Source organism: Mustela erminea, chromosome 3 (genome assembly GCF_009829155.1).
Source record: "Mustela erminea isolate mMusErm1 chromosome 3, mMusErm1.Pri, whole genome shotgun sequence".
Classification (NCBI taxonomy): Eukaryota; Metazoa; Chordata; class Mammalia; order Carnivora; family Mustelidae; genus Mustela; species Mustela erminea.
Genome location: NC_045616.1, coordinates 14,016,776 through 14,044,489, shown reverse-complemented (window position 1 = coordinate 14,044,489; position 27,714 = coordinate 14,016,776). Strand labels below are relative to the sequence as shown.

The window sequence follows — 27,714 nt, the reverse complement described above, 5'->3', positions numbered from 1 at the left end:
AAGTCAGGAGGTTCAGAGAATGCCACTCAAAATCAATAAGAATAGGCCCACACCCCGTCACCTAATAGTAAAATTTACAAGTCTCAGTGACAAAGAGAAAATCCTGAAAGCAGCCCGGGAAAAGAAGTCTGTAATATACAATGATAAAAATATTAGATTGGCAGCTGACTTATCCACAGAGACCTGGCAGGCCAGAAAGAGCTGGCATGATATTTTCAGAGCACTAAACGAGAAAAACATGCAGCCAAGAATACTATATCCAGCTAGGCTATCATTGAAAATAGAAGGAGAGATTAAAAGCTTCCAGCACAAACAAAAACTAAAAGAATTTGCAAAAACCAAACCAGCTCTACAGGAAATATTGAAAGGGGTCCTCTAAGCAAAGAGAGAGCCTACAAGTGGTAGATCAGAAAGGAACAGAGACCATATACAGTAACAGTCACCTTACAGGCAATTCAATGGCACTAAATTCATATCTCTCAATAGTTACCCTGAATGTTAATGGGCTAAATGCCCCTGTCAAAAGACACAGGGTATCAGAATGGATAACAAAACAAAACCCATCTATATGTTGCCTCCAAGAAACTCATTTTAAGCCCGAAGACACCTCCAGATTTAAAGTGAGGGGGTGGAAAAGAATTTACCATGCTAATGGACATCAGAAGAAAGCAGGAGTGGCAATCTTTATATCAGATCAATTAGATTTTAAGCCAAAGACTATAATAAGAGATGAGGAAGGACACTGTATCATACTCAAAGGGTCTGTCCAACAAGAAGATTTAACAATTTTAAATATCTATGCCCCCAACGTGGGAGCAGCCAACTATATAAACCAATTAATAGCAAAATCAAAGAAACACATAAACAATAATACAATAATAGTAGGGGACTTTAACACTCCCCTCACTGAAATGGACAGATCATCCAAGCAAAAGATCAGCAAGGAAATAAAGGCCTTAAAAGACACACTGGACCAGACGGACATCACAGATATATTCAGAACATTTCATCCCAAAGCAACAGAATACACATTCTTCTCTAGTGCACATGGAACATTCTCCAGAATAGATCACATCCTCGGTCCTAAATCAGGACTCAACCGGTATCAAAAGATTGGGATCATTCCCTGCATATTTTCAGACCACAATGCTCTAAAGCTAGAACTCAACCACAAAAGGAAGTTTGGAAAGAACCCAAATACATGGAGACTAAACAGCATCCTTCTCAAGAATGAATGGGTCAACCGGGAAATTAAAGAAGAATTGAAAAAAATCATGGAAACAAATGACAATGAAAATACAACGGTTCAAAATCTGTGGGACACAACAAAGGCAGTCCTGAGAGGAAAATATATAGCGGTACAAGCCTTTCTCAAGAAATAAGAAAGGTCTCAGGTACACAACCTAACCCTACACCTAAAGGAGCTGGAGAAAGAACAAGAAAGAAACCCTAAGCCAAGCAGGAGAAGAGAAATCATAAAGATCAGAGCAGAAATCAATGAAATAGAAACCAAAAAGACAATAGAGCAAATCAACGAAACTAGGAGCTGGTTCTTTGAAAGAATTAATAAAATTGATAAACCCCTGGCCAGACTTATCAAAAAGAAAAGAGAAAGGACCCAAATAAATAAAATCATGAATGAAAGAGGAGAGATCACAACTAACACCAAAGAAATACAACTATTATAAGAACATACTATGAGCAACTCTACACCAACAAATTTGTCAAGCTGGAAGAAATGGATGCATTCCTAGAAACACATAAACTACCACAACTGAACCAGGAAGAAATAGAAAGCCTGAACAGACCCATAACCAGTAAGGAGATTGAAACAGTCATTAAAAATCTCCAAACAGGGACGCCTGGGTGGCTCAGCTGGTTAAGCAGCTGCCTTCGGCTCAGGTCATGGTCCCAGCGTCCTGGGATCGAGTCCCACATCGGGCTCCTTGCTCAGCAGGGAGCCTGCTTCTCCCTCTGCCTCTGCCTGCCATTCTGTCTGCCTGTGCTTGCTCGCTCTCCCTCTCTCTCTCTGACAAATAAATAAAATCTTAAAAAAAAATCTCCAAACAAACAAAAGCCCAGGACCAGACGGCTTGCCGGGGGAATTCTACCAAACATTTAAAGAAGAACTAATTCCTATTCTCCTGAAACTGTTCCAAAAAATAGAAATGGAAGGAAAACTTCCAAACTCATTTCATGAGGCCAACACCACCTTGATCCCAAAACCAGACAAGGATCCCATCAAAAAAGAGAGCTATAGACCAATATCCTTGATGAACACAGATGCGAAAATTCTCACCAAAATACTAGCCAATAGGATTCAACAGTACATTAAAAGGATTATTCACCACGACCAAGTGGGATTTATTCCAGGGCTGCAAGGTTGGTTCAACATCCACAAATCAATCAATGTGATACAACACATCAGTAAAAGAAAGAACAAGAACCATCTGATACTCTCAATAGATGCTGAAAAAGCATTTGACAAAGTACAGCATTCCTTCCTGATCAAAACTCTTCAAAGTGTAGGGATAGAGGGCACATACCTCAATATCATCAAAGCCATTTATGAAAAACCCACCGCAAATATCATTCTCAATGGAGAAAAACTGAAAGCTTTTCCGCTAAGGTCAGGAACACGGCAGGGATGTCCATTATCACCACTGCTATTCAACATAGTACTAGAAGTCCTAGCCTCAGCAATCAGACAACAAAAGGAAATTAAAGGCATCCAAATCGGCAAAGAAGAAGTCAAATTATCACTCTTCGCAGATGATATGATACTATATGTGGAAAACCCAAAAGACTCCACTCCCAAACTGCTAGAACTTGTACAGGAATTCAGTAAAGTGTCAGGATATAAAATCAATGCACAGAAATCAGTTGCATTTCTCTACACCAACAACAAGACAGAAGAAAGAGAAATTAAGGAGTCAATCCCATTTACAATTGCACCCCAAACCATAAGATACCTAGGAATAAACCTAACCAAAGAGGCACAGAATCTATACTCAGAAAACTATAAAGTACTTATGAAAGAAATTGAGGAAGACACAAAGAAATGGAAAAATGTTCCATGCTCCTGGATTGGAAGAATAAATATTGTGAAAATGTCTATGCTACCTAAAGCAATCTACACATTTAATGCAATTCCTATCAAAGTACCATCCATCTTTTTCAAAGAAATGGAACAAATAATTCTAAAATTTATATGGAACCAGAAAATACCTCGAATAGCCAAAGGGATATTGAAAAAGAAAGCCAACGTTGGTGGCATCACAATTCCGGACTTCAAGCTCTATTACAAAGTTGTCATCATCAAGACAGCATGGTACTGGCACAAAAACAGACACATAGATCAATGGAACAGAATAGAGAGCCCAGAAATAGACCCTCAACTCTATGGTCAACTAATCTTCGACAAAGCAGGAAAGAATGTTCAATGGAAAAAAGACAGCCTCTTCAATAAATGGTGTTGGGAAAACTGGACAGCCACATGCAGAAAAATGAAATTGGACCATTTCCTTACACCACACATGAAAATAGACTCAAAATGGATGTAGGACCTCAATGTGCGAAAGGAATCCATCAAAATCCTTGAGGAGAACACAGGCAGCAACCTCTTCAACCTCAGCCGCAGCAACATCTTCCTAGGAACATCGCCAAAGGCAAGGGAAGCAAGGGCAAAAATGAACTATTGGGATTTCATCAAGATCAAAAGCTTCTGCACAGCAAAGGAAACAGTTAACAAAATCAAAAGACAACTGACAGAATGGGAGAAGATATTTGCAAACAACATATCAGATAACGGACTAGTGTCCAAAATCTATAAAGAACTTAGCAAACTCAACACCCATAGAACAAATAATCCAATCAAGAAATGGGCAGAGGACATGAACAGACATTTCTGCAAAGAAGACATCCAGATGGCCAACAGACACATGAAAAAGTGCTCCATATCACTCGGCATCAGGGAAATACAAATCAAAACCACAATGAGATATCCCCTCACACCAGTCAGAATGGCTAAAATCAACAAGTCAGGAAATGACAGATGCTGGCGAGGATGCGGAGAAAGGGGAACCCTCCTACACTGTTGGTGGGAATGCAAGCTGGTGCAACCACTCTGGAAAACAGCATGGAGGTTCCTCAAAATGTTGAAAATAGAACTGCCCTATGACCCAGCAATTGCACTATTGGGTATTTACCCTAAAGATACTAACGTAGTGATCCAAAGGGGCACGTGCTCCCGAATGTTTATAGCAGCAATGTCCACAATAGCTAAACTATGGAAAGAACCTAGAGGTCCATCAACAGATGAATGGATCAAGAAGATGTGGTATATATACACAATGGAATACTATGCAGCCATCAAAAGAAATGAAATCTTGCCATTTGCAACAACATGGATGGAACTAGAACGTATCATGCTTAGCGAAATAAGTCAAGCAGAGAAAGACAACTATCATATGATCTCCCTGATATGAGGAAGTGGTGATGCAACATGGGGGCTTAAGTGGGTAGGAGAAGAATAAATGAAACAAGATGGGATTGGGAGGGAGACAAACCATAAGTGACTCTTAATCTCACAAAACAAACTGAGGGCTGCTGGGTGGAGGGGGGTTGGGAGAAAGTGGGTGGGGTTATGGACATTGGGGAGGGTATGTGCTTTGGTGAGTGCTGTGAAGTGTGTAAACCTGGCGATTCACAGACCTGTACCCCTGGGGTTAAAAATATATGTTTATAAAAAATAAAAAAATTTTTTTTTAAAAAAAGAGGAGCTTCCGGGGATGGCAACTTTGCCAGCATGTGGGGAACTGGGGTGAGAGGTGGGGAGACCCTTGCAGTGAGAAGGAGGGGCCGGGTGAGAGACAGGGATGGGGAGGCTGGCCTAAGGGACACAGAGCCACTGGGGCTACTTCAGAAACATCCAACCAGGGGAAAGGATGTCTTTGGGGTCTGCTGTATATCAGATCCTTGGCTCAGCAGCCCCAGTCCCTTCCCTCTTGGGGCCTGCCTCCCACCCTGCACCGGGGGCTGGTCTGCCTGAATCCCTTATTACTTAAGCTGAATTCACTGTGGGCTTAGGCTCTGCTCACCTAGCAACTTCCCCAAGGAGTAAGCCGCTAATGGGCTCCACTGTTTACTCTTCTCAGCTCCAGCTGGCCCTGTGAAGGCCCTCAGGTGAGGGCCTGATACCTCTGCTCAAGCTGCAGCAGGGGGTCCAGAGCAAGTCCAGCGTGCGGCCGGTGCTGGCGTGCCGCTGGGAAACTGGGTTTGCCGCTGGAAAACTGGGTTTGCCCCTGGGCTTCTCGCCATGGCGGACCCGCAGCAGCTGCCCAGGGTCACTGGCCTCTGTGGCTTCTTCCTGCCCAGCATCTGTCCCTCCTTCTTCCGTCAACAAAACCCATTTTGTCCTCCCTCTCTTGCCCGGGGTAGAAAGGCATATGGCCCTGGTAGCCAGCCACCCAGGGCAGGAATGCCTTGGCCTACAATGGTTTGAGGAGGGCAAGGGATCCAGGCCCGGCCACTTAATGCATCTCAACCCTCTCGCCTTTGAAGCAGATTCGTGGTAGACACGTTACCCAGACTCGGTTCTTAGAACATTTATTAACATTTACCATTGCAACGTGTCTTTCTCCTCAGGTCGAGGAAAGCTTAGGAATTATGTACGAAGCTGCTACAGCCTCATTGTAAAAGGAACCCACACGGAGAGAGAAGAACCAAGAGGCAGAGAGACCGAGACCATGTCCTGGATCTAGTCATGCCTGAAGTCCATCCCTGGGCTTTTGATTTACAGACACAAACACGTTCTCCCTTTGAGCTTAACTCTGATTGAGTTGAGTTTCTGCACATGCAAAACAAAGAACTGTAATGCCCCAGACTCTTGATGGGAGGACTATGCCATCAGCAGCAGACAGGGGCTATGCTGAATTGGCAATGGGACCAGAGGGTGGATGTTAACTTAGTCCCTGTTGACTTGGACACCCCAAGGAGGTAACTTTCCCTCTCACATTCTTGTCTGTAAAATGGGTCTAATGAGCCCTGCTCCCAGGCTGATGTGTGGAGGTGACATCTGGACCAACTCAGTGACAGGAGGAACCAGCCATGGCAAGGACATCCTGGGATATGTGACCCCATGGGAGGTGCCCAAGGCTTTGAGGGCCTTCCCAAGAGCAGCTGGTGGATGGCATGAAGGCAGAAGCCAGCCTGGATCGACGCCTTTGACCTTAGACACAGCAATTACTCAGGACCCAATCAGGGGCCAGTCTACACATCAGGAGCACCTAGAAACAGGGCACTGGTCGCTTTTCAAGGGAACACCACTGGCTGTCAGAGGAAGGCAAGAGATTCTGAGTAGAATGTCTGCCAGCTACTCAGGGAGAAAAGCCAGTTATAACTCGGGCTTTGTGTAGCATGAACGGATCTTCGCAAAAGGAAACGATACCTCCACACACCCAGAGAAAATGCCCGAGTATGTCTTAGGATGACAGGGATCCTCTTAATCATCTAATAGGCCAGGGAGCGGTTTTAATTTCTGCTTTACCCCTTTCTGCATTTCTGACTTTTTTTTTCCCCCTAAAAAGAAAGGAGAGAGCAAACCAAGGGTGGGTGTGAAGTGTGGTACCTCAGGTGGGTGGGGGCAGGGGTCACTGTGTGAACCCCACCCCCTCAGGAGGAGGCCACTTGCTGGGCCGCACCTGTCTGCTACTGGGGGCAGGGGAGGGGAACCAGCCACATCCACTGAAGGGCAATGCACATAGTCCCATCTCTCTCTCCAGCCACTTGTCCCTAATAACAGGTGGAAGCATGGAGGGCATGTTTGAGTCTAACGCAAGGCAGGGATGATGGGTTCCAAGTCATCTGTCCAAGCAGAGGCCTGGCTGCGGCCTCCAGACACACCACAGCTGCATGGCTGCCACGGCTGCTCTGGGACATGAGTTCTACAACCCAAAGTCGTCAGAAGATGGACTGCCATTTGAGAGTTCAGAATTGCATGCGTGGGCACTTGACAGTTTGCAGAGGCCATTCATAGATCTCATCACCCCTAGGTCCTGGAGCCCTGCCTATAGGCTCAGGGAGCTAAGCCCTGCCCCGTGCTGGCCCTGCGGTGGCCACCAGTGGACAGCCAAGTAGCCTGCACAAGCAGGGCCCCTGAGGTCCTCAGCTTCTCTTTCAGCCTCAGTGAATGGCTTGCTTGTTTCTTTGTGTGGTTTTTAAAAAGATGTATTTATTTATTTTAGAGAGAGAGAGAGAATGGGAGCGTGTGTGCCTGTGTGGGGAAGGGGCAGAGGCAGAGGAACAAGCAGACTCCCCGCTGAGTGCGGAGCCCAATGTGGGGCTTGATCCCAGGACCCTAGATCATGACCTGAGCTGATATCAAGAGTCGGATGCTTAACCGACTAAGCCACCCAGGTGTCCCAGTTTGTTTGTTTGTTTCTTTCTTTCTTTCCTTCTTTTCTTTTTTCTTTTTTTGGCTTTTTACTGAAATAAAACATACATCCTGAAATATGCACATATTTGAGGTGGGTAGGCAGGTGAGTTCTCCCAAAGCAAACACACCTATGCCACCAGCACCCAGATCGACAAACAGCACCTTCCAGCTCCCCAGAAGTCCAATCTTGGGCCTCTTAATTTCACTAACACTCAATTTCATCTGGAAAGACACAAAAAGTTAGAGGGATCACCATGTAGGGAAACGATCGCTGTTGAAAAACCCGAGGCCTGAGACAGTCCTCCCGCACAGGGACACTTGCAGTAAACAGAGAAGAGAGATGAGCCACGGGGCAGGGGCGGGCAGGGGGCTGCATGTCTGGCCCTGCGTGGCCACAGTGGGCTGCAGATGGGGCTCAGGCCTCTTTCCGTCCCTCCCCTCACTGGAGGTCAGTAGGCAGCTGCCCCACTCAGCCTCAGCCCCTCCCGGAACTACACAAAGAACATGGAAACCACATGGGTAAATAGAAAGATTTTCTTTTGATTTAAATATCTTTAAAACATAACTGACTATTTAACGCAAAAATAATGTCATGTGGGGTTTGTAAATACGTGGGCAACAATACTTAACAACAATACAGCCCTGTTATGGGTTGAGTTGTCTTCCCTCCCCCCCGCCCAACCCCAGCCGAAATATGCTGAAGTCCTAACCTCCAGTATCTCAGAATGCGAGGTTATTTGGAAGCAGGGCCTCTGCAGATGGCATTAGCTAAGATGAGCCCATCCTAGAGTAGGAAGGGCCCCTAATCCAATAGGACTGGTGTTTGCATCAGAAGATAGCCTTCTAAAGACCCTGATACACCCAGAGAACATCAGGTGACATTGAAGGGACAGATAGGAGCTTCAAACTGGGGAAGGTCAAAGACTTCTGGAGAGGGCAAGGAAGCCTTGGCTTCAGAGGAAGCATGGCCCTCAGACACCTTGGCTTTGGACTTATACCCTGTGAGAGAAGAAGTTTCTGTGGTTTTAAGCCATTCTTGTTCATGGTGCATTGTGATACAGCCCTAGGAAACAAGCAGGAGCACAGAGGTTGAGAGGGAGAATGGAAGCATACAGGTATGAGGTCCTCATTTTACATGTGAAGTAGTGTAGTATCACTAGATGGTAGATGGTAGTAAGTTTAAAATGTTGTGGGGGCAAGAATTCTAAGATGCACATCCCTCCCCCAGATCCCCACCCCTCGTATATACACTCTCCTTGAGTGTGATCATGATTGATGGCACTTCTGTGATTTATGTTACACAACAGAGGTGCAGGGAATTCTGCAGATTTAACTAGGCCTTGAATCAGTTGGCTTTGAACAAATCAAGTTTATCTTGGTAAGCCTGACCTAATCAGGTGAGCTCTTTAAAAGAAGGTGTTTTTACTACTGGGTATTTACCCTAAAGATATAAATGTAGTGATCCAAAGGGGCACGTGCACCCGAATGTTTATAGCAGCAACGTCCACAATAGCCAAACTATAGAAAGAGCCTAGATGTCCATCTGAGTATCCATCCTGTATCCATTCTGAGACTCTGCTCTCACTTGGGACTCTGCTTGGGATTATCACTCTGCTCCTCCCCCACTCATTCTCTCTCTCTCTCTCTTAAATGGGTGAATAAAACTTGATAAATAAATAAATATCAAGGTGATTTAAATAAAATAATGTCAATGATCACATTAAATGTAAATGGTCTACACAACTTGATCAATAGCCAGAAAATTTCAATTTGGATAGGACAGCAAGAAGCACACAGAGGCTGTCTACAAGAACCCCCTTTAAGTATAAAGACACAAAGGGTTAAAAGTAAAATGATGAGAAAAGGAAAGTTGGTATGTCTACATTATCATCAGACAAAACAGATTTCAGAGCAAAGAATATTGTAACAGATAAAGAGTGTCATTCAGGGCTCCTGGGTGGCTCAGTGGGTTAAGCCGCTGCCTTCGGCTCAGGTCATGATCTCAGGGCCCTGGGATCGAGCCCCACATCGGGCTCTCTGCTCAGCAGGGAGCCTGCTTCCCTCTCTCTCTCTCTGCCTGCCTCTCTGTCTACTTGTGATCTCTGTCTGTCAAATAAACAAATAAAATCTTTTAAAAAAAAAGAAAGAGTGTCATTCACAATGGCAACTGCAGTTGAGATTTTAACAGCACTTACTCAATAATGGACAGAACAAGTAGACAGAAAATCAGGAAGAATATTTAACATTGCAACCTTACCAAATAACCTAACCTGATTTAAACTTACAGAACCCTTCACACAGCAACAGCAGAACGCACATGCATATTTAACAAGACAGACCATATTCCAGACCATAAAACAAATCTCAGTAAATTTAAAAGGATTTAAGTCATAGAAAGTATGTTCTTTGGCCATAGTAGAGTTAAATTAGATAGAATTAACAAACAATTTGAGACTTAAAATATGCTTCTAAATAACTTATTGGGGCAACAGAAAAATTAATAAAGGAATTAAAAATATTTTGATCTGAATGAAAAAGAAAACACAACCTGTCAAAATATGTGGGATGCAGCTAAAATGATACTTAGAGGACTTACAGCAGTAAATTCCTATATTAGAAAAAAATAGATCTCAAATAATATACTCACATCAATGACCTCAACCTCTACTTTAAGAAACTAGAACAAGAAGAGTAAATGAAACCTAAGTAAACAGAAGAAAGAAAATGATACTTTTTAGAGCACAAATCAATGTATATAACAGAAAAACAATAGAAAAAACAATGAAACAAAAAGCTAGTTTTCTGAGGAGATCAACAAATTTAATAAATATCTAGGCAGACTAATCAGGAAAAAAAGAGGGAATACACAAATTACCAATATCACAAATGGGAAAGGGATATTAATTCAAGTCCTAAAGATATCAAGAGAATAATAAGGAAATATCATGGGCAACTTCATGCCAATCAGTTGACAATTTAGATGATATGGGAAATTTTCTTGAAAGATACAAACTATGTAATCCCAGGAAATAAGAAACAGATAACTGGAATAGCTCTATATCTATCAAAGAAATGGAAATTGTAGTTAAAACCTTCCCATCAAGAATAGGACAAGGATACCTGCTTTCATCACTATTATTCAACATTTTATTGGAAATTCTAGCCAAAGCAATTGGGCAAGAAGAAGAAATAAAGGTATTAATTAGTAAAACTATCTCTACTCACTGATGATATGATCCCATAGAGACAAAATTCCAAAGAACCCATTTAAAAAACTACGAGAGCTAATAAACAAATTCAGTAAAGTGGCAAGGTATAAGATCAAGACACAAAAATCAGTTGTATTTCTATACACCGGCAATTAAAACACTGAAAATGAAATTAAGAAAACAATACCATTTGCAATAGCATTCCAAAGAAGAAAATATCTGAGAATAAATTTAGACAAGAAAGTAGAAGACTTATATTCTGTAAACTATAAAATACTGTTGAAAAGAAATGAAAGAAAATGTGAATTAAAAAAAGACATTCCATGTTCATGGATTAGAAAACTTAAGATCCTAAGAATGATACTACTACTCAAAGCAATCTACATACATAATGCAATCTTTACTAAAATGCCAATGGCTTTAAAAAAGAAACAAACAAAAAACCCAGAAATCCAAACACATCCTAAAATTCATGTGGAATTACAAGGGATCCTGAAGAGACAAAAGAATCTCAAAATGAATAACAAAGGAGGACGACTCACATTCCCAATTTTAAAATTTACTGCAAAGCTACAGGATGAAGAATAAGTGGAACTTCATACATTACTAGTGTGAATATATAATGCTTCAACCACTTTGAAAAAGAATTTGGCAATTTCTTGTAAAGTTAAACATGAACTTACTATATTACTTAGCCATACCACTCCCAGATATTTACTCAAGAAAAATGAAGGCATACATCCCCACAAAGACTTGCATATAAATGTTCATATCAGCTTTATTTATAATAGTCCCAAAATATAAACAACCCAAATATCTACCCATAGGCACAATGGGTACACATATTAGTTTTTTATTGCTGTGTAACAAATATTACAAACTTAAATAAACATAAACTTACTATCTCTCAGTTTCTCTGGGTCAAGATTCTGGAGCATTTTGGTTGAGTCCTCTGTTCAGGGACTCACCAGGCCAAAAACAGGTGTCAGTAGGGGCTGTCATCATCTTATCTGAGCATTGGGATCCTCTTCTACCCACAAGGAATTTGCATTTGTAGGACTGACACCCTCAGCTCTAAGATGTCACTTTCTGATCACCATGACAGTTTGCTTCTTCAAAGCCAAGAGAATAATCTTTTTCAGGCCACAAATCTGTCTGATTTCAGGAAGGACTCTTTTCCCCTTATGGGGTTCACCTGATTTGGTCAGACCCACCTAGAAGGATCTCCCTTTTCAGTAACTCAAAGTCAACTGACTAAGCACCTCAAATCTCATCATATTCAAAGCTTCCCCCCTACACTCAAGGGGTGGGGATTATCCAGTATGTGTATACCTGGGGTGGAAATCCTGGGGGCTATCTTAGAATGTTGCCCACCACAAAAACAAATTGTGGTATAGCCACACAATAGGGATCTTGCTCAGCAAGGGGCAAAGCTTTCAGTACACACAATAACATGGGCATATTTTGAAATAATTATGCTGGGCCCCTGGGCAGCTCAGTCGATTAAGCATCTGCCTTCAGCTCAGGCCATGATCCCAGGGTCCTGGCATCGAGTCCGGGATCAGGCTCTCTGCTCAGTGGGGAGCCTGCTTCTCCCTCTCCCTCTGCCTCTGCCCCTCTCTGTCTTTCATGAATAAATAAAAAAATCTAAAAAAAATTAAATAACTAAGTCAAAGTGGTGGGATAGATACATTTCATATTTTGATTATGGCGATGGTTTCATGAGTGTTTACATGTGTGACTCATGAGTGTTTATTGTATGTCAAATATTCAGATGTTTAAAAAATAAGTTTATAACCTCTGATATTTGATACAGCTCTCAGAAAACATTTAAGTATGTTTCTCTGCTTTAACTGTAATTTAAAAAAAAATTTTAAATACAGGTCATTTATTTCTGATGAAAACACTGAAACTGAGATTTGTGGTAAGCACAGAATGCTCACCTGATTTTGAAGACAGCATGAAAACAGATAGATCATGAGGAAGTTTCATATTGATTACTGGTTGGAATGATAACATTTTGGAGATACTGGGCTATATAAAATAGATTACTAATCTTAATTTTACTTTTTTTTTAAAAATGTGACCACAAGAAAATTAAAAATTACTCACAGTGTTCCACAACATTTCTACTGGGCCATGCTGTTCTAGATCAGACTACCCACAAGTTCCACACGCCACGAGGAGACAAACAGCCAAATCCAGAATGAGGGCCACTCTGAGGGACCAATGTCCCCGTTTCTCTGGGAAATCAATGGATCCAAGGCCAAAACAAACAAACAAACAAAAACCCAAAACAGAACAAAGGAAAGCAAGCAAGCAAACAACAAAGTGCAGAGGGGAGGAAAGGACTTTTCTAGAAGAAAGCTCAGTGTGTTGAGCTTGCTTCGATCCTGATTTGAGCAAACAAAGTGCGAAAAGATACCTTTTAAGTAATTGAGGCATCTGATTATGGACTGGCTGTTCAACAACATTAAGAAACTATTACCCATTTCAGATTAGGCATGTCAATGATATGATGCTTCTGTAGATACAAGCCGTCCATTTCAGAGTCCCAGCAGGGAGGAGACAGGGTTGGGGCACAGATGAGGAAGATGAGCCATGAGCTTATAGCAGGGGAGCTGGGCGCTGGGGACATAGTGGTGGTTCGTTTGCCCTGTTCTTTATACATTATTATTATTATTATTATTATTATTATTATTATTCTTTACATTGGCTCCCCACCCAACATCCAGTATGGAGCACAGCACGGGGCTTGAACACACAACCCCAAGATCAAGAGTCACACTGAGCCACCCAGGCGCCCCTGCCCTATTGTCCATACATTTAAGAGTTTGAAAATTTCTGTAAGAAAAAGTTAAAAAAAGAAAAAAAGGGAAAACAGAAAGCCTGTGACTTTCTCCGTGAAAGTCCCATGGGGGCACGGGTGTTGTGTGACCTTGGTCCGCCCTCCCTGACTGCGCAGGGTAGGAGGTGAAGACGGCAGCGGGAGGGGACGCAGGCTTCCTCCTTAAGGCAAGTGGCAACAGCGCCCATCAGTTTATTACACGCACTGTGCATCTGTCAACGGCGCTGCTCCTGAAATCAGTTACAGCGCCATAACCTAATTTGTTCCCCCTCCTTACGCTCGCTGTTTGCAAAATATAAGGACTTTCTCCCCGGCAAACATTTCAGAACCGCAACATGTAGACACTTAAAGCCCTTTTCATCATCCAAAGTGCTAATACAATTTGGCTGTGTTCATGCAGAAACATCTGTTTTCAATCCATGGGCCACTGGGGGCCTGTACTTCACGCCCGGGAGCAGCTGTCACACACTCTGCCATCTCAGGGTCTTTAACTGTTTCCATAATCCCCCTTGCACGCATTCACACAAAACACCGGGTGTGCAAGGTCTTATCCTGAAGGTGCTTGTCAGAACAGACCTGGCATCAGAGCCACTGAGCTGTGACTGCCCCTCATATGGTCTGGGCATGGCGCCCCTGGGGGACTCCACCACCGTTAAGCCTCAAAGGACTGGGGAGTTCAACCATTTTCCTGGGGATACATCATGAGTAGGTCTCGCCTCCCACCAGGGGCTCTGATGTGTGGTTAGCCTTCGCTGAAGATCAGAGCCAGCCACTCCCCCTAGGCACCTGCCCAGGGTGGGTCTGGGGCCTGCGTGCGACCCAGTCCAGAGCCCTGGCCCTCCCTCCCGGCCCCTCTGCCTGCTTCTCTCGTGTTTGTGCCTGCTGGTTAAGAGGTAAGAGGCCCAGAGCCCTCCCATATACTGGTCACCCCCATGCTGCACTCCCATCCTGTGGGCATTGTGGCTGCGAAAGTGGTCCAGTGCCTGTCCTCAAGCTGCTCAGAGCAAGATGCAGAGGGCACTGAGCTGCTGGGGTCTCTGATTGTCTGGACCGTTCCTCCTTCCTCCCCTCCTACCTGGCCACCCACATTCTTTCCAACTCCTGATTGACCTTCCCAAGCAGCTGGGGGGAGCATGGCCACCTCCAGGGAGCCTCTCTTGAGGTGACCGCAGCTAGAGCTTTCCCTCACCCAAGTGTGAGCTCAGGGACACCCTGGGCCCCACACCAGAGCTTGCTACAAAGAGGTGCCCTGCTGATCCGTGGTTTGATGAACATAGTGGTCTTCCAAAGGGAAAGTGTATCCCTTTCCCCTTGTGCAGACCAACATGAAGGAATGTGGGAAGAAAATACGAGACCTGCTTTTTAACATTTTAGCATTTGCTGAAAGTGCTATTGTTATATAATGTTTGCTATGTGAAAATGTTACCTGTAGAAGATAAGTTATGAAGCATGATGACAAATTAGATGCCTGGAGCCCTCTATCCAGTCAGGCAGTGAAAGAAACATTACCAATCCCTCCATTTCTTCCACCTGTGCCATCCCCCCTACTGACCCCACTTCCACCATTCCCTCTATCAGGAACTTCAAAAAATTCATTAGAAATATTTTACCTAACTCATATAACTCCATAGCAAAAAAAAAAACCAAACAAACAAACCTCCAAATAATCCAATTAAAATGGATTAATTATGATTGATTGTTAATGATTAATTATACTTTAACTTAAAAAAAAGGGTTGAGGATCTGAATAGATGTTTTTTTTTTCCAAAAAAATATATATAGATGGCCAATAGGCACATGAAAAGATGTCAGTGTCACCCATCATCAGGGAAATGCAAATCCAAACCACAATGAGATAGTACCTCACACCTGTCAAAATGACTAGTATCAAAAAGACAACAAATGACAAGTGTTGGCAAGGATGTGGAGAGAAGGGAACACTTGTCATCACTGTTGGTGGGAATGTAAATTGGTGAAGCCCTGTGAGAAACAGTATGGAGTTTCCTCAAGAAACGAAAAATAGACCCACCATATGATCCAACAATTCCACTTTAGGTATTGATCCAAAGGAAACAAAAATGCTAAGTTGAAAAGATATCTGCACCCCATGTTCACTGTATCATTGTTTATAATAGCCAAGCTATGGAAACAGCCTAAGTGTCCACTCATGGATAAATGCATAAAGAAAATGTGGTATGCAGCTTACATCATCCTCAATGGTGAAAACCTGAGAGTTTTCCCCCTAAGGCCAGGAACAAGCAAGGATGTCCACTCTCACCACTGTTATTTAACATAGTACTGGCAGCTTAGCCATAGCAATCAGACAAGAAAAAGAAATAGAAGGAAGGCATCCAAATTAGTGAGGAAGAAGAAAAATTCCACTATTTGCAGATGACATGATATCGTAAAGAGAAAACCCTAAAGACTCCACCAAAAACTACCAGAATTGATAAATGAATTCAGTAAGGTTGCAGGATAAAATCAATGTACAGAAATCTATTGCATTTCTATATAGTAATAATGAAGCAGCAGCAAGAGAAGTTAAGAAAATAATCTCATTTACAATTGCACCAAAAATAATAAGACACCTAGGAAAAAACTTAACCTAAGATGTGAAAGACCTGAAAAATATAAAACAGGGATGAAAGAAATTGAAGACAACACAAAGAAATGGAAAGACATTCCATGTTCATGGATTGGAAAAAGAAATGTTAAAATAGTTCCACTGCCCAAAGTGATCTACACATTTAAATATCCCTATCCAAATACCAAAAGCATTTTTCACAGAGCTAGAACAAATAATCCTAAAATTTGTATGGACTCATAAGAGACCCTAAATACCAAAGCAATCTTGAAAAAGAAAAACCAAATGGGAGGTATCACAATCCCAGACTTTAAGCAGTAATCAAAAGAGTATGGTATGGGCCCAAAAATAGACACATAGATCAATGGAACAGAATAGAAAGCCCAGAAATAAACCCATAATTTTTTTTTTAAAGATTCTGTTTATTTATTTGACAGACAGAGATAGGCAGAGAGGCAGGCAGAGGGAAAGAGAGGAGGAAGAAGGCTCCCCACTAAGCAGAGAGCCCGATGTGGGGCTCAATCCCAGGACCCTGGGATCATGACCTGAGCTGAAGGCAGAGGCTTTAACCCACTGAGCCACCCAGGCGCCCCTAAACCCGTAATTCTATGGTGAATTATTCTCTGATGAACAAGAAAAGAGATGCAAAAGGAAAAAGACATTCTCTTCAACAAATAGTGTTGGGAAAACTTGACAGCTACATGCAAAAGAAGGAAACTGGACCACTTTCTTATATCATACACAAATATAAACTCAAAATGGATTAAGGACCTATATGTGAAACCTGAAACCATAAAAATTCCAGAAAAGACCACAAGCAGAAACCTCTTTGACATTGGCCAAAGGAATTTCTTTCTAGACAGTTCTCCTGAGGCAATGGAAACAAAAGCAAAAATAATCCATCGGGACTCCATCAAAATAAAAAACTTCTGCACAGCAAAGAAAACAATCGACAAAACTAAAAGGCAACCTGCTGAATTAGAGAAGATATTTGCAAATGACACATGTGATAAAGGGTTAGTATCCAAAATATATAAAGAACTGATACAACTCAACACCCCCAAAACAATCTAATTAAAAGTGGGCAGAAGACAAGAGTAGACATTTCTCCAAAAAAGACACCCAGATGGCCAACAGACACAAGAAAAGATGCTCAACATCACTAATCATCAGGGAAATGCAAATCACCATAAGATATCATCTCATACCTGTCAGAACAGCTAAAATCAAAAAGATAAGAACCACCAAGTGTTGGTGGTTCTGCATATGTAGACAATGGTCTAGATATGGTCTATAGATGTAGACAACGGAGTATTACTCGGCCATAAACATGACAAAATCTTGGCATTTGCAACATGGCTGAATCTAGAGAGTATTATGCTAAGTGAATGAAATAAGCCAGCAAGGGAACACTTCTCTCTCTTATATGTGGAATTTGAGAAAACCAAACTCATAGATCCAGAGCATAGGGAGATGACAGCCAGAGGGGATATATGGGTGGGCGAAATGGGGGAAGGGGACCGAAAGGTAGAGCCTTCCATTTTTAACCTGGGGAGTGTCATGTACAGCATGGTAACTAGTCGATGACACTGTACTATAGATTTGGACATGATTAAGAGAGTAGATCTTAAAGAAAAAAAAAAGATCTCAGAAGTAGATATCCCTAAGCAATCTGTTGTAGAGCTTGCTTGCCTCTCAGTTTTATAAAAATATCATTTTGTCTATGGTCTATGGTACTCCAGGACTCGAATTTTCCACTTGACATGGGATTTCTAAGATGACATTCACCTGATGTTTCCAGGCGTCTGCTCTCCGATCGTCGGTTACAATGAGTGTCCACGATTTCTTCTTCCATTTTCCTGCCACTGGAACTTGGTGGGTTCTGGTTGCCGCTCCTAAGGGCAGGGCTCAGGGAGCACATGGACACACGATTCTCTGCATGCACGAATTTGTACTCCCACACTTAGATTTGAAGGGTTTCTACGATCCATATTTCCAGCATGCTTCTTAACGTGCATACTAACTTTTTAATTGAATGAACATATATTGGTATTTCTTCCTTAAATACTTGATAGAATGCACTAGGCAAGCCACCTGGGCCTGACAGTTTCTTCCTGGGAAGGCTTTTTAATGATAAATTAAATTCCTTTAACAGAAACCATTGTGCTCAGATTTTCTATTTCTCCTTGTGTCCATTTTGGGAAGTTCTGTCTTTCAAGGCGTGTGTCCCTTTTATCAAAGGTATGGGTATTGAAGTTCTCCACAAAAATCCCTTATTATCCCTTTAACATCTGTAGGGTTTTGGTAACTTGTATCTTCTCCTAGTCATTCTTTCTACAAGTTTATCAATTTTATTAATTCTTTCCCAGGTTTTTTTTTTTCTTTATTGTTTTCTGTTTTACTTATTTTCCACTTCTTGTGAGATAATGTTTATCTCATTTCTTGTGAGATAATGTTTATAAATAAAGAGGCAGTAAGTGCTCAGATAGGCAGGCCCTCCTGGTTGCTTAGCACATGTTCATCTGGTGTTCAGCTGAATGGGCAGAGTGGTGGTTGAGCCGAGAGTCAGGCCCCATAAAGACAAGGAGCAGGCAGGTCACACTGCATAAAGACAGCCCTAACTGTAAACATCTCAGACATGAATAGCATCAACCGAACTTGAAGCCCACCTGGGCTAAGTGATGCTGTGAGGTCCCCTTATGTCCATGAGCCTCTGTTTTCTCCTCTGGAAAGGCAATGGAAGTTTCTGGAAGAAGTTCCTGAGGCCACACGTCCATACTTGTTGGCCTTGCGTGCAAGTGGTTCAACAATCAGAGAGGAGTGTTTGTTTTATTATTATTATTATCCGGCCAAACTCTGTTGCTTTCTGATGCTCTTTGGATTTAAAAACAAACAAATGAACCCTTTGCTGACCAGATAAATCAAGGAAATCTTTACGCTGCAGGAGCAATATTTCGCTGATTTTGAGAGGCTTGCTCCCACCTTTGGGGAGATCTGGTGCATGTAAAGCAGGGATTTACCAATTAGGATGGCCCCTGGGGGCAGGACAGAAAGGCAATGCTGTGGTAGCTTTCTTCAAAACTAATACAACTGAAGCAGCCCCTGCCCCCAGTCCTGGGCCTTTCACAGACAAGTCTGTAGGACTCTTCCTGGCTGAGTTTACATGGCTTGGTGGTGTGGGGCGTCCTTGGTGGTGGTGGCCCAGATGGTAAGGCCTTAAGGAAGTCATGGAAATGGATGTGGCCTGGATGAGAAGGCTCCTTTTTGCAGGCCCGAGCCCAGGAAGCTCTGCCGGGCAAGGGAGGGCCAGGCCCCGCTCTTGCTATGGCTACCGAAAGTGAGGGGTGTATGCTGGGTCCCGAAGAAGGGGAGGAAATGAACACACAGTGGTTGCCTACTCTGTAGCCAACACTGACATTATGGCCCCCATTTAGTGTCTGGAACCCAGAGGGATCCCCCAGTGAGGAAGCATGGGGTTCGACCCCTGGCCTTCTGCTACCTCTACCTTGAGGAATCTTTGGAGGGCTCTGCATGGAAGGGGGATGGTGGGCATGTTTGCTGAAAGAAGCAGCCCCCTGAGAGCGAGCCCGGTGCCCAGGCCAGGCACCCCCTGGGAAGGCTCAGTGACAGGGACAGGAAGGGGACCAGGAGGGATGACTGGAGAGTGGGAGGGGAAACTGAAACAGAACACCCCAGGAAAACCCGCAGCCCCTGGGCCTGGCTTCTCCTACCCACGGCCCCTCTCCACACCATAGCTGGCAGCTGCCCAGCCCCCAGGAGGGCACAGGATGGACCTGGTGGAAGGCGGACTTCTCTTCCTAGATATACATCCCTGTCTGTAATTTTAAAACAACTTCAATCCAAAACACTGAGCCTGAATCAAGTTTTGAGGAAAGAGTCCAACAAATCCAGATTATGGGAGAAAACTGATGTGAAGCCTTCAGACCCCACGTCAGGAAAGATAAACAACATGGAGGAACAGTGGTGGGTGGAAAGACTCTCGTAAACACCACAAACATGGGGGACACCTCGTCACCGACTGGATCCCAAATGCAAAGATAAGACCCGGAAGAACATTCCTGGTGACAGCTGACTACGGGCTGTATATGAAGAAGGTTCCTGTGTTAAGGTCACTTCTTGGGTGTGACCCCTGACCTGAGGTTCTGGAGAAGATCCTTGTCTCTCACACGGTTTGGCAGGCGTGGGGAGCTCTGAGATAAAGCAGCGCTACGAGGTGTTAATAAGGGATGGAGCTAGGTGGGAGTACACCATTCTGTGTGAAGCCTTCGGGGCAAAAATCTTGGGGACATCTCCAGGTCCCTGTAGATAACTGCAGATCAACCAGGAGAGCAGACAAAACCGGCCATACTCGGCTGAGAGCTCAAAAGAGACAGAAAGTGCGTGGGACCAGCGCTGGTTGTCTCGGAAACACCCTGCTTCTAGAGGACGTGGCTCAGAGGTGGAGGCCCTTAGAGGGTTGGTGGCAAATGGATAGGGGAGAAGCATCAAGGGCCTACAGAAGCAAAAGTGAATGGTAAATTCTGCAGACAGCTAACCATCCTGCCTCCTGTCCCACTCTGAATAAGGGTGGTGCAGCTCCTAAAACCAACACAAGAGGGCACTCCTGAACCAAGAAACCTGGTGATCCTCAACTCCCCAATGCCCGCCTACATTTTTCTATTATTAGCAGTTCCTGCAAACATAAAGACATTTCTAAGTTAACAAAAGGTAACAGACAGTATCCATACAAAAGAAATATAAGGAGCTGACAATCATTCTCCCCACAAACCACTTTACAGGGGAACAATGTAACACAGCATCAAGCATCAGCATCTTAAGACTTGAACAACCGTAAGAAGCATCCTGAGATGTGACAAAACACCTTAAGTATAAATTTGAGAACTGAAAACAGAGATGAACACACACAGAGAACAAAAGGTAAACATGAAACACAACATCATCTCAGAAATGAAGACTAAACCAGACGCTCTCTTAGGGATACTAGATTTGGCTGGGATTTTAATAAATTTTAATAGACTTTAATAAACCTCATTGAGGAGAGGAATGAAAACAACTACAAAACCAGAATTAAATAAAGATAAGAGTAAGGTGCATAAGGAATAACACAAAGATACTGGAAGATGGAGAGGAGAAGTGAGTTGGGGAAAATCGGAGGGGGAGAAGAACTATGAATGATTGTGGACTCTGAGAAACAAACTGAGGGTTTTGGAGGGGAGAAGGGTGGTGGGGTTGGGTGAGCCTGGTGGTGGGTATTAAGGAGGACACGTATTGCATGGAGCACTGGGTGTGGTACATAAGCAATGAATTCTGGAACACTGAAATAAAATAAAATAAAATTATAAAAAAAGAAGTTAAGAGGATTATATAGAAAGTGATAGGTATAGAAGATGGAAAAAAAGATCTAGCGTACAGACATAACATTGGAAGAAAAGCAACATAATTAACAGTATAATCATTTTCTTAGAAAACTTTCTGGAAATAAAAAAGAAGACTTAATTTGTATATTTGACTGCTCCCCTGAAGGCACCACAGTATTGGTTCTGAATGGGCAACTCCAAGATATTTCTTCATGAAATGATTAAAATTAAAAAAATCCTTTGGGGCTCCAGGAGAAATGATGAAGTCACTTATAAAAGGAAGAAGAGTGTTTATATCAGATTTCTTGACAATAACATATAAGCAACACAATCCAGAGCAACATTGTAACGAATTCAAGGAAAGCAAATGTGGGCCGGGATTTTATAACCAGTCAAACTATCCTTCAGCTACCAAGGGTACAGAAAGCCATTTCAACAGGAGAGAAACCAAGGAATATTGTACTGATGAGTCCTTCTGGAAGAAGCCATTAGAAGTGATGCTATATCAGACTGATGAATGACTAGGAAGACCATGGAGAAAATAAACATTAGCAAGTCAAATCCAACACCACTGTGCTGGACAGACTCTCAAGGGTCCACTCTCCCTATCTCCTGGCATTCATGCCCTCGAGTGTGGATGGAACCTTTCCCCTAACCAACAAAATATGGCAAAGGGGATGTCAATTCTGTGATTCTGTTATGTAAGACTCTGTCTTGCTAGATTTACTCTAGAGACTCTCTTTGCTGGCCTGACGGCAGGAGAGGCTGTGTTGAGGAAGCCCACAGGTGGGTCTAGTGGGTGGTCCCTAGTAACTGAGGGTGGCTTCCAGAAACCAAGGACAGATTCCAGCCAACCACCAGCACAACACTTAAGCTCTCAGTCAGGCCACTGGAAAGAAGTGAATGCTTCTGGCAACCACATGAATAGAAAAGCAGATCCATTCCTCGTTGAGCCTCTAGATGAGGACCCAGTCTTAGCCAACACCAGCAAGAAGCCAGCAAAGCCATGCCGGGACTTCAGATCCACAGAAATGATGAGATAATGGATGTGTGCCGTTTTAGCTACTGAGTTTATGACAACTTATTACACAGCAAACAGATGGCTCACGTCACCATATTAAAACCTCATATATCATCCCCAAGCGAATTCCGTTTCAGGAAGGCAAGGATGGCTTAATGTTCATAATTAACAAATTGTGTGTCTTATTGTTTGCCTTATCCTCTCATCCTGCACCTGAAATTAGGAAATCCATTAATATGACTCATCTTCTTGTACTCACTTTGGCCTCACATGCACTGAAGTTGGAAAGATAAAGAGATCACCATGGCTCCTGCATAAGAAGGGCATGAAAATTTGTGAAAGATTCCTTATTTTTGAAGCATTCCATATTTTAAAAATATATATGATTCATCTTATTCATAGTGTTAGAAGAAATATAATTATCTCTGTATATGTCTTCAATGAAAATCAATATTCATTCCTGATTTTAAGAAGCCACCCAATAAAATAGGAATTAAGGTATACTCCCACATATGTATAGATCTATCCCCCATCCCCTATCCTAAAGTCAGCATCTCTCCTAATGGGGGAAGACGCCTTTTTACTAAGCTCTTGAAGAGGAAAGGAGGCTCCTTTATAGTCAATATTCAATATGGAATTTGAGGTATTTAGCCAAATTAATTAGAGAAAACAAGTAGATGCACAAAAATCAACAAAGAAGAAACGAAACTATTTCAATTTTCAGATGGCAGTATACCTAAACTCTCTAAAAGAATTGATGAAACTAACAACAAATAGGGTTGAGAGACACAAAACAACACACAAACAATGACCCATTCAAGATATGACGGAAGAAAAAAATTTATAATAGCAACAAACAGAGGCACCTGGGTGACTCAGTTGGTTAAGCGGCTGCCTTCGGCTCAGGTCATGATCCCAGGGTCCTGGGATCAAGCCCTACATTGGGCTCTCTGCTCAGCGGCTAGTCTGCCTCTCCCTCTGCCTCTGTGATCCCTCTCCCTCTGTGACTGCTTTCACTCTCTCTAAAATAAATAAAACCTTTAAAAAAAAAAAAGCAACAAACAAAGCCAAGCTCCCAAGAATAAACTTAAGAACAACAACAACAAAAATGGGAGGGAAACTCTAAAATGCTCCCAGAGGTGGTCTTGAACAAATTAAAGACGGAGTCATCTTGAACACACATCCCTTGGTTTCGGATAAGATGGCTCAACTTGATAAAGGTGTCGATTACCCAGAAGAGCATCTGTAAATGTGATATGGTCCCCAAAAAAATGAGCATACGCACGCAGGAATAGCTAAAATACCTGGACACAAAAGCAGAGAGGGAGGACCACTAGCCTTATCAGATACTCCAACACAGTAATGGGAGTTGAGTTCAATCTCTCCCTCCTATTGCAATAATTGTGGATAAAACCTCCCTCGCTGTGCACATACACGCAATGGCACCTTTGCAATTTCCCCCACGGGGAACCAGCATATGAAGGGATAGAGCTCGTGAGACAGACCTGAAAGCCCAGACACAGGTCCAGTGCATTTTGGGGTTTATTATTTGATACAGGTGCATTTCAGATCACTGGGGAAAAGATGACCTCTTCAATACATAGTGTTGGGATAGAAAGCGAGACTTTTGGGAAAAAATTCAACTGGACCCATAAACCAAGTACAAAACCAAACTAGCACTGGAAAACACAGGTAGATCCTATACAATTGGGTGTAAGAACAGCCTAACAAGGATTCAAAATCTAGATGTAATAAAAGAAACATTAAATCAAACATATTAAAAATAGAAAGCTTTTAATGGCAAAACCCATCATAAACAAAATTTTTAAAACCTGGGAGAAACATTTGCAATGATAATAAAGATAAAACATGAATCTCTCTAATATGTATTTAAACAAACTTTTAAATCCAGGGCAGGGGCAGGGAGAGAGAGAAAAATCCAATAGGGAGCATGCAAAACAGATGGACAGGACAGAAAAATCAGTCAAATGACTCAAATACATATATACGGATGTCTAGTGGCACTTGTAATAGAAATGTAAATTAAAATGCACTGAAATCCTATTTCCCAGGACTCTGAGAGCCGCCAGGTTGCAGGGGAAACACACAGTACCATAGGTTGCTGGGGGGAAAGGGGAATTTGGGAGTAGCTGACAAATAGATACATAGTAACTCCTACTTCTAAGAACTGAAGATGCACCTCCACCAATGCCAACAAAGCATGTACAAGGCTATCCTTCCCCCTATTGCTTGGAATAACAAAAGCCTGGAAAAAGGCCCATGTCCATCTGTAGAGCCCAAGCGTCTGCCTTCCACTCAGGTCATGATCCCAGGATCCTGGGACCCAGCCCTGCATCTGTCTCAGCCCTGCTTTCCCTCTCCCACTGCCCCTGCTTTTGTTCCCTCTATCACTATGTCTCTTTCTGTCAAATAAATAAGTAAAATCTTAAAAAACAAACAAACAACAGAACTCTGTGGGATATATTCTAAGACGATGCAAATGATTACATATATTGACTTCTGGGGAGAACCAGGTTCTTAGTGTGGGAGGAAGACAAAAATACTAATTTTTAGTTTAAAAAAAAGATTTCTTGCCTTGGTGCATTGAGAACGCCTAAAGACAATGACATTGAGGTGAGCACATCAAACTTGTTTCTAAACCCCCCCCCCCCCCCACTAAAAGGCATGGAGGCTTCTTGAAGAAGAGGCTGACTCTAGATCTGGGTCAAAATACAAGTGAGAGCTGGAACATTGCTCAAAGACTTATGGGGACATGTCAAAAGGGCGCGGAGAGCAGCCTGCACACCCAGTCCAAACAGCTAGCAGCGTCCCATCTCATCTGGGCAGACTCTGGGCGGGCACCCCTTCCCCACTGGACACAAGGAGGCTGGTGGGGAGCAGCAGGGACCCACTCCGGAGTGGGGCAGTGAGTGCTGGAACCCAAACCAGGCTCTCTTGTCCACCAGAGCAGATTACCCCACCACTCCTAGAACATTCCACCCTCTTCACGCCTCCTGGCCCGGTGAGGAGGGAGTTAGCAGGTGGCTGCAGCCCCACAAGGATGGGGATGACTGCACATCAGGTGGATTAGCTCTTCCTTGAAGATCCCGGATGGACACCAGCAGCCTCCTCCACGCGCCCTGAGTCCTCTCTACTCATCCCCGGGGAATCCTTCCCGTATGCAAACTCTGAGCACACCGCACCCAGAGGAAAATCCAGACTTCATGGCACTCCTAACTGGCTCTGTTCAGCTCTTCCCACCTACATCTGCATCTGCCTTAGGGGCCTCGAATCTGCTGTTCCCTCAAACCTTTCCAGTGGGCTCTGCCCTTGGAAGTGAATCCTAGACAGTGGTCACTAGGTGGGGGACTCTCCCTGACCCTCCCTGACCAGGCTAAGGCTAGACCCCCACCCCCGTCTCTCTCTGCCCCAAACACCCTGGTTTTTTTTCTTCCTAGCGGGCATCCTCTGCCAGGACCTCGGTTTTTCCTTTGATTACTATTCAGCTTCCCTAAGCACTTCCTGGGGCTGGGAGCAGACGGCACACAGCTGGGGCTCAGTGAATGTTCTGGGTGGGTAAGTGGACAACCTCCAGCCTCATCTGGGCACCTGGCACAATGGGTTGTAGAGCCAGTCCTACCGCAGTTGGAAACCCAGCTTTGTCACCTTCTAGTCCTGTGACCTTGAATAAGTCCTGTCGCCTCCCTAAGCCTCAGTTACTTCCACTGAAAGAAGGAGACAGAGCTCCTGCCCACAGGTGAATTTTCCAGGGCACTTCTGTGGGTACTGAGACTCGGCAAAACACTTTCCTGCGGGGACCTAGGAGGCAGGAGGGAAGGGACTGGGGTGAGCCCCTCCACCTCCCCAAGCTGCCATGTCTCCCTTTCCATACTGCTCTCAGTCCCCACCTCGGTGCACAGCGTGGGGCAAGGTTGGGAGCCCCCCTCACCACCTCATCACCTCCCCTCCAGGCCTGCCCCACAGACAGGAGTGGACTAGGGGTCCCCTGACCCTGTCTGCAGCCACCTCCTGAGGCACACACTCGGTTCCCCAAGCTGACGCCACTGTTCACTGCAGACTCTCTGATGGGGGCACTGATTGTTTCCTCAATCCCATCCCAGCTTCAGAGACAACATCCTCTTCCCCGCCCCTCTTCACAAGCACCCGGCAAGCCAGCTGTGCCCATTTCATAGACCCGGAAACTAAGGTCCGGCGCGGGGAGGAGGCCCTGGGTCCAGGCTGGCTTTTCCTGCCGCTCGAGTGGCTGCAGAAGCTGGCTGCTCCCCCCGAGTGGAGTGGGGGGGGGAGCGCAGCAGAGCCTGTCTCTGGCCCCGGCGGCCTGGGGAGGTGTGTCCTCCGCAGGTGGCCTCCCGCCACCTCCCCGGCGCACGCACCCCGCAACCTCCTCCAGCTACCCCGCAGCCTCCTCCAGCTGTCCCCCACGGCCGCCTCGCCTGCTGCACTCTCCCGCGCGCCGCGTCTCCCGGGCCCGCCAGCCGGCCGGCCACGCGCACTGTCCCCCGCGCGCGCACCTGTGCCCCGGGTCAGGCCCGCGCGTCCCCGCGCAGCGGCTCGGACGCCCGCCGTACCCCCCCAACCCCCGGTTCACCGTCCCGCACCTCCCGCCCCGGCACCAGCGCCCCGCCGCCGCCCGCAGCCCCTCCCCGGCGCCCGCAGCCCCGCGCCCTTGGCCGCAGCGCCCACGTTCCGCTCGGCCGCGCCCCCACTCACCGGCTCCCGGCGCACCCGGACCCCGGGCCCGGCCCATGGGCAGCGCCCGCCGCGCCCGCCGCCAGCCGCGGCGCCTTGGACCCGGGGCGCTGCCCGCCGCCAGCTCTCCGCGCGGTCCCGGGCGCACCCGCCGTGCGCTGGCGCCCGGCCCCGGAGCAGCGCGGCGCGGGGCCCCCTGGCGGCCGCTCGGAGGAGCGCGGGGCGCGCGGGCCGCGGGGTGGGGCTGCGGGCGCCCTGGCCGCTCCTCTCTGGGCCTCCTGCTCCGCGGGCGGCCCTGTCCACGAGCCTCTCCTCCGCTCCAGACCTCAGGGTCAAGGCCGAGCAGGGCGCTCGGCTTTGGCTCATCTCCCACCCCTGTGGCCCGGGCAGCTATGAGCTGCTGCCCGGAGTGGGGACCTCGAACTGCTCTCTCACCTGGCAAACCCCTAGCACCCTAAGACCCCGGTTCTCCCCTTTCCTCAGTGTGGGACCCGGTCGCGCCTCTGGCCTCTCCTCCTGCGATGGCCAC

The 27,714-nt window shown here is 44.9% G+C and overlaps 1 protein-coding gene and 1 non-coding gene across 6 annotated transcripts in view; one reads left to right on the top strand and one right to left on the bottom strand.

Annotated features, from left to right (window-relative positions):
• The window catches only part of RASGEF1C (RasGEF domain family member 1C), an 84,108-nt gene extending 56,743 nt beyond the window's left edge, over positions 1-27,365 (bottom strand). For 3 of the 5 annotated variants that reach the window (XM_032335275.1, XM_032335274.1, XM_032335277.1), the window contains exon 1: positions 27,207-27,249. Coding sequence is in view for 1 of the 5 variants with exons in the window: in XM_032335273.1 (XP_032191164.1) it covers positions 27,207-27,243 (37 nt within the window). In the remaining 4 variants the exon portion in view is untranslated. Of the gene's footprint in view, positions 1-27,206 lie in introns of all 5 variants that reach the window. The other 2 variants (XM_032335273.1, XM_032335276.1) reach the window with 2 other exon arrangements.
• Positions 22,727-22,830, top strand: LOC116587420. The gene has a single exon (XR_004284433.1). It is a non-coding gene; the product is annotated as a U6 spliceosomal RNA (small nuclear RNA).
• Positions 27,366-27,714: the final 349 nt, after the last annotated feature.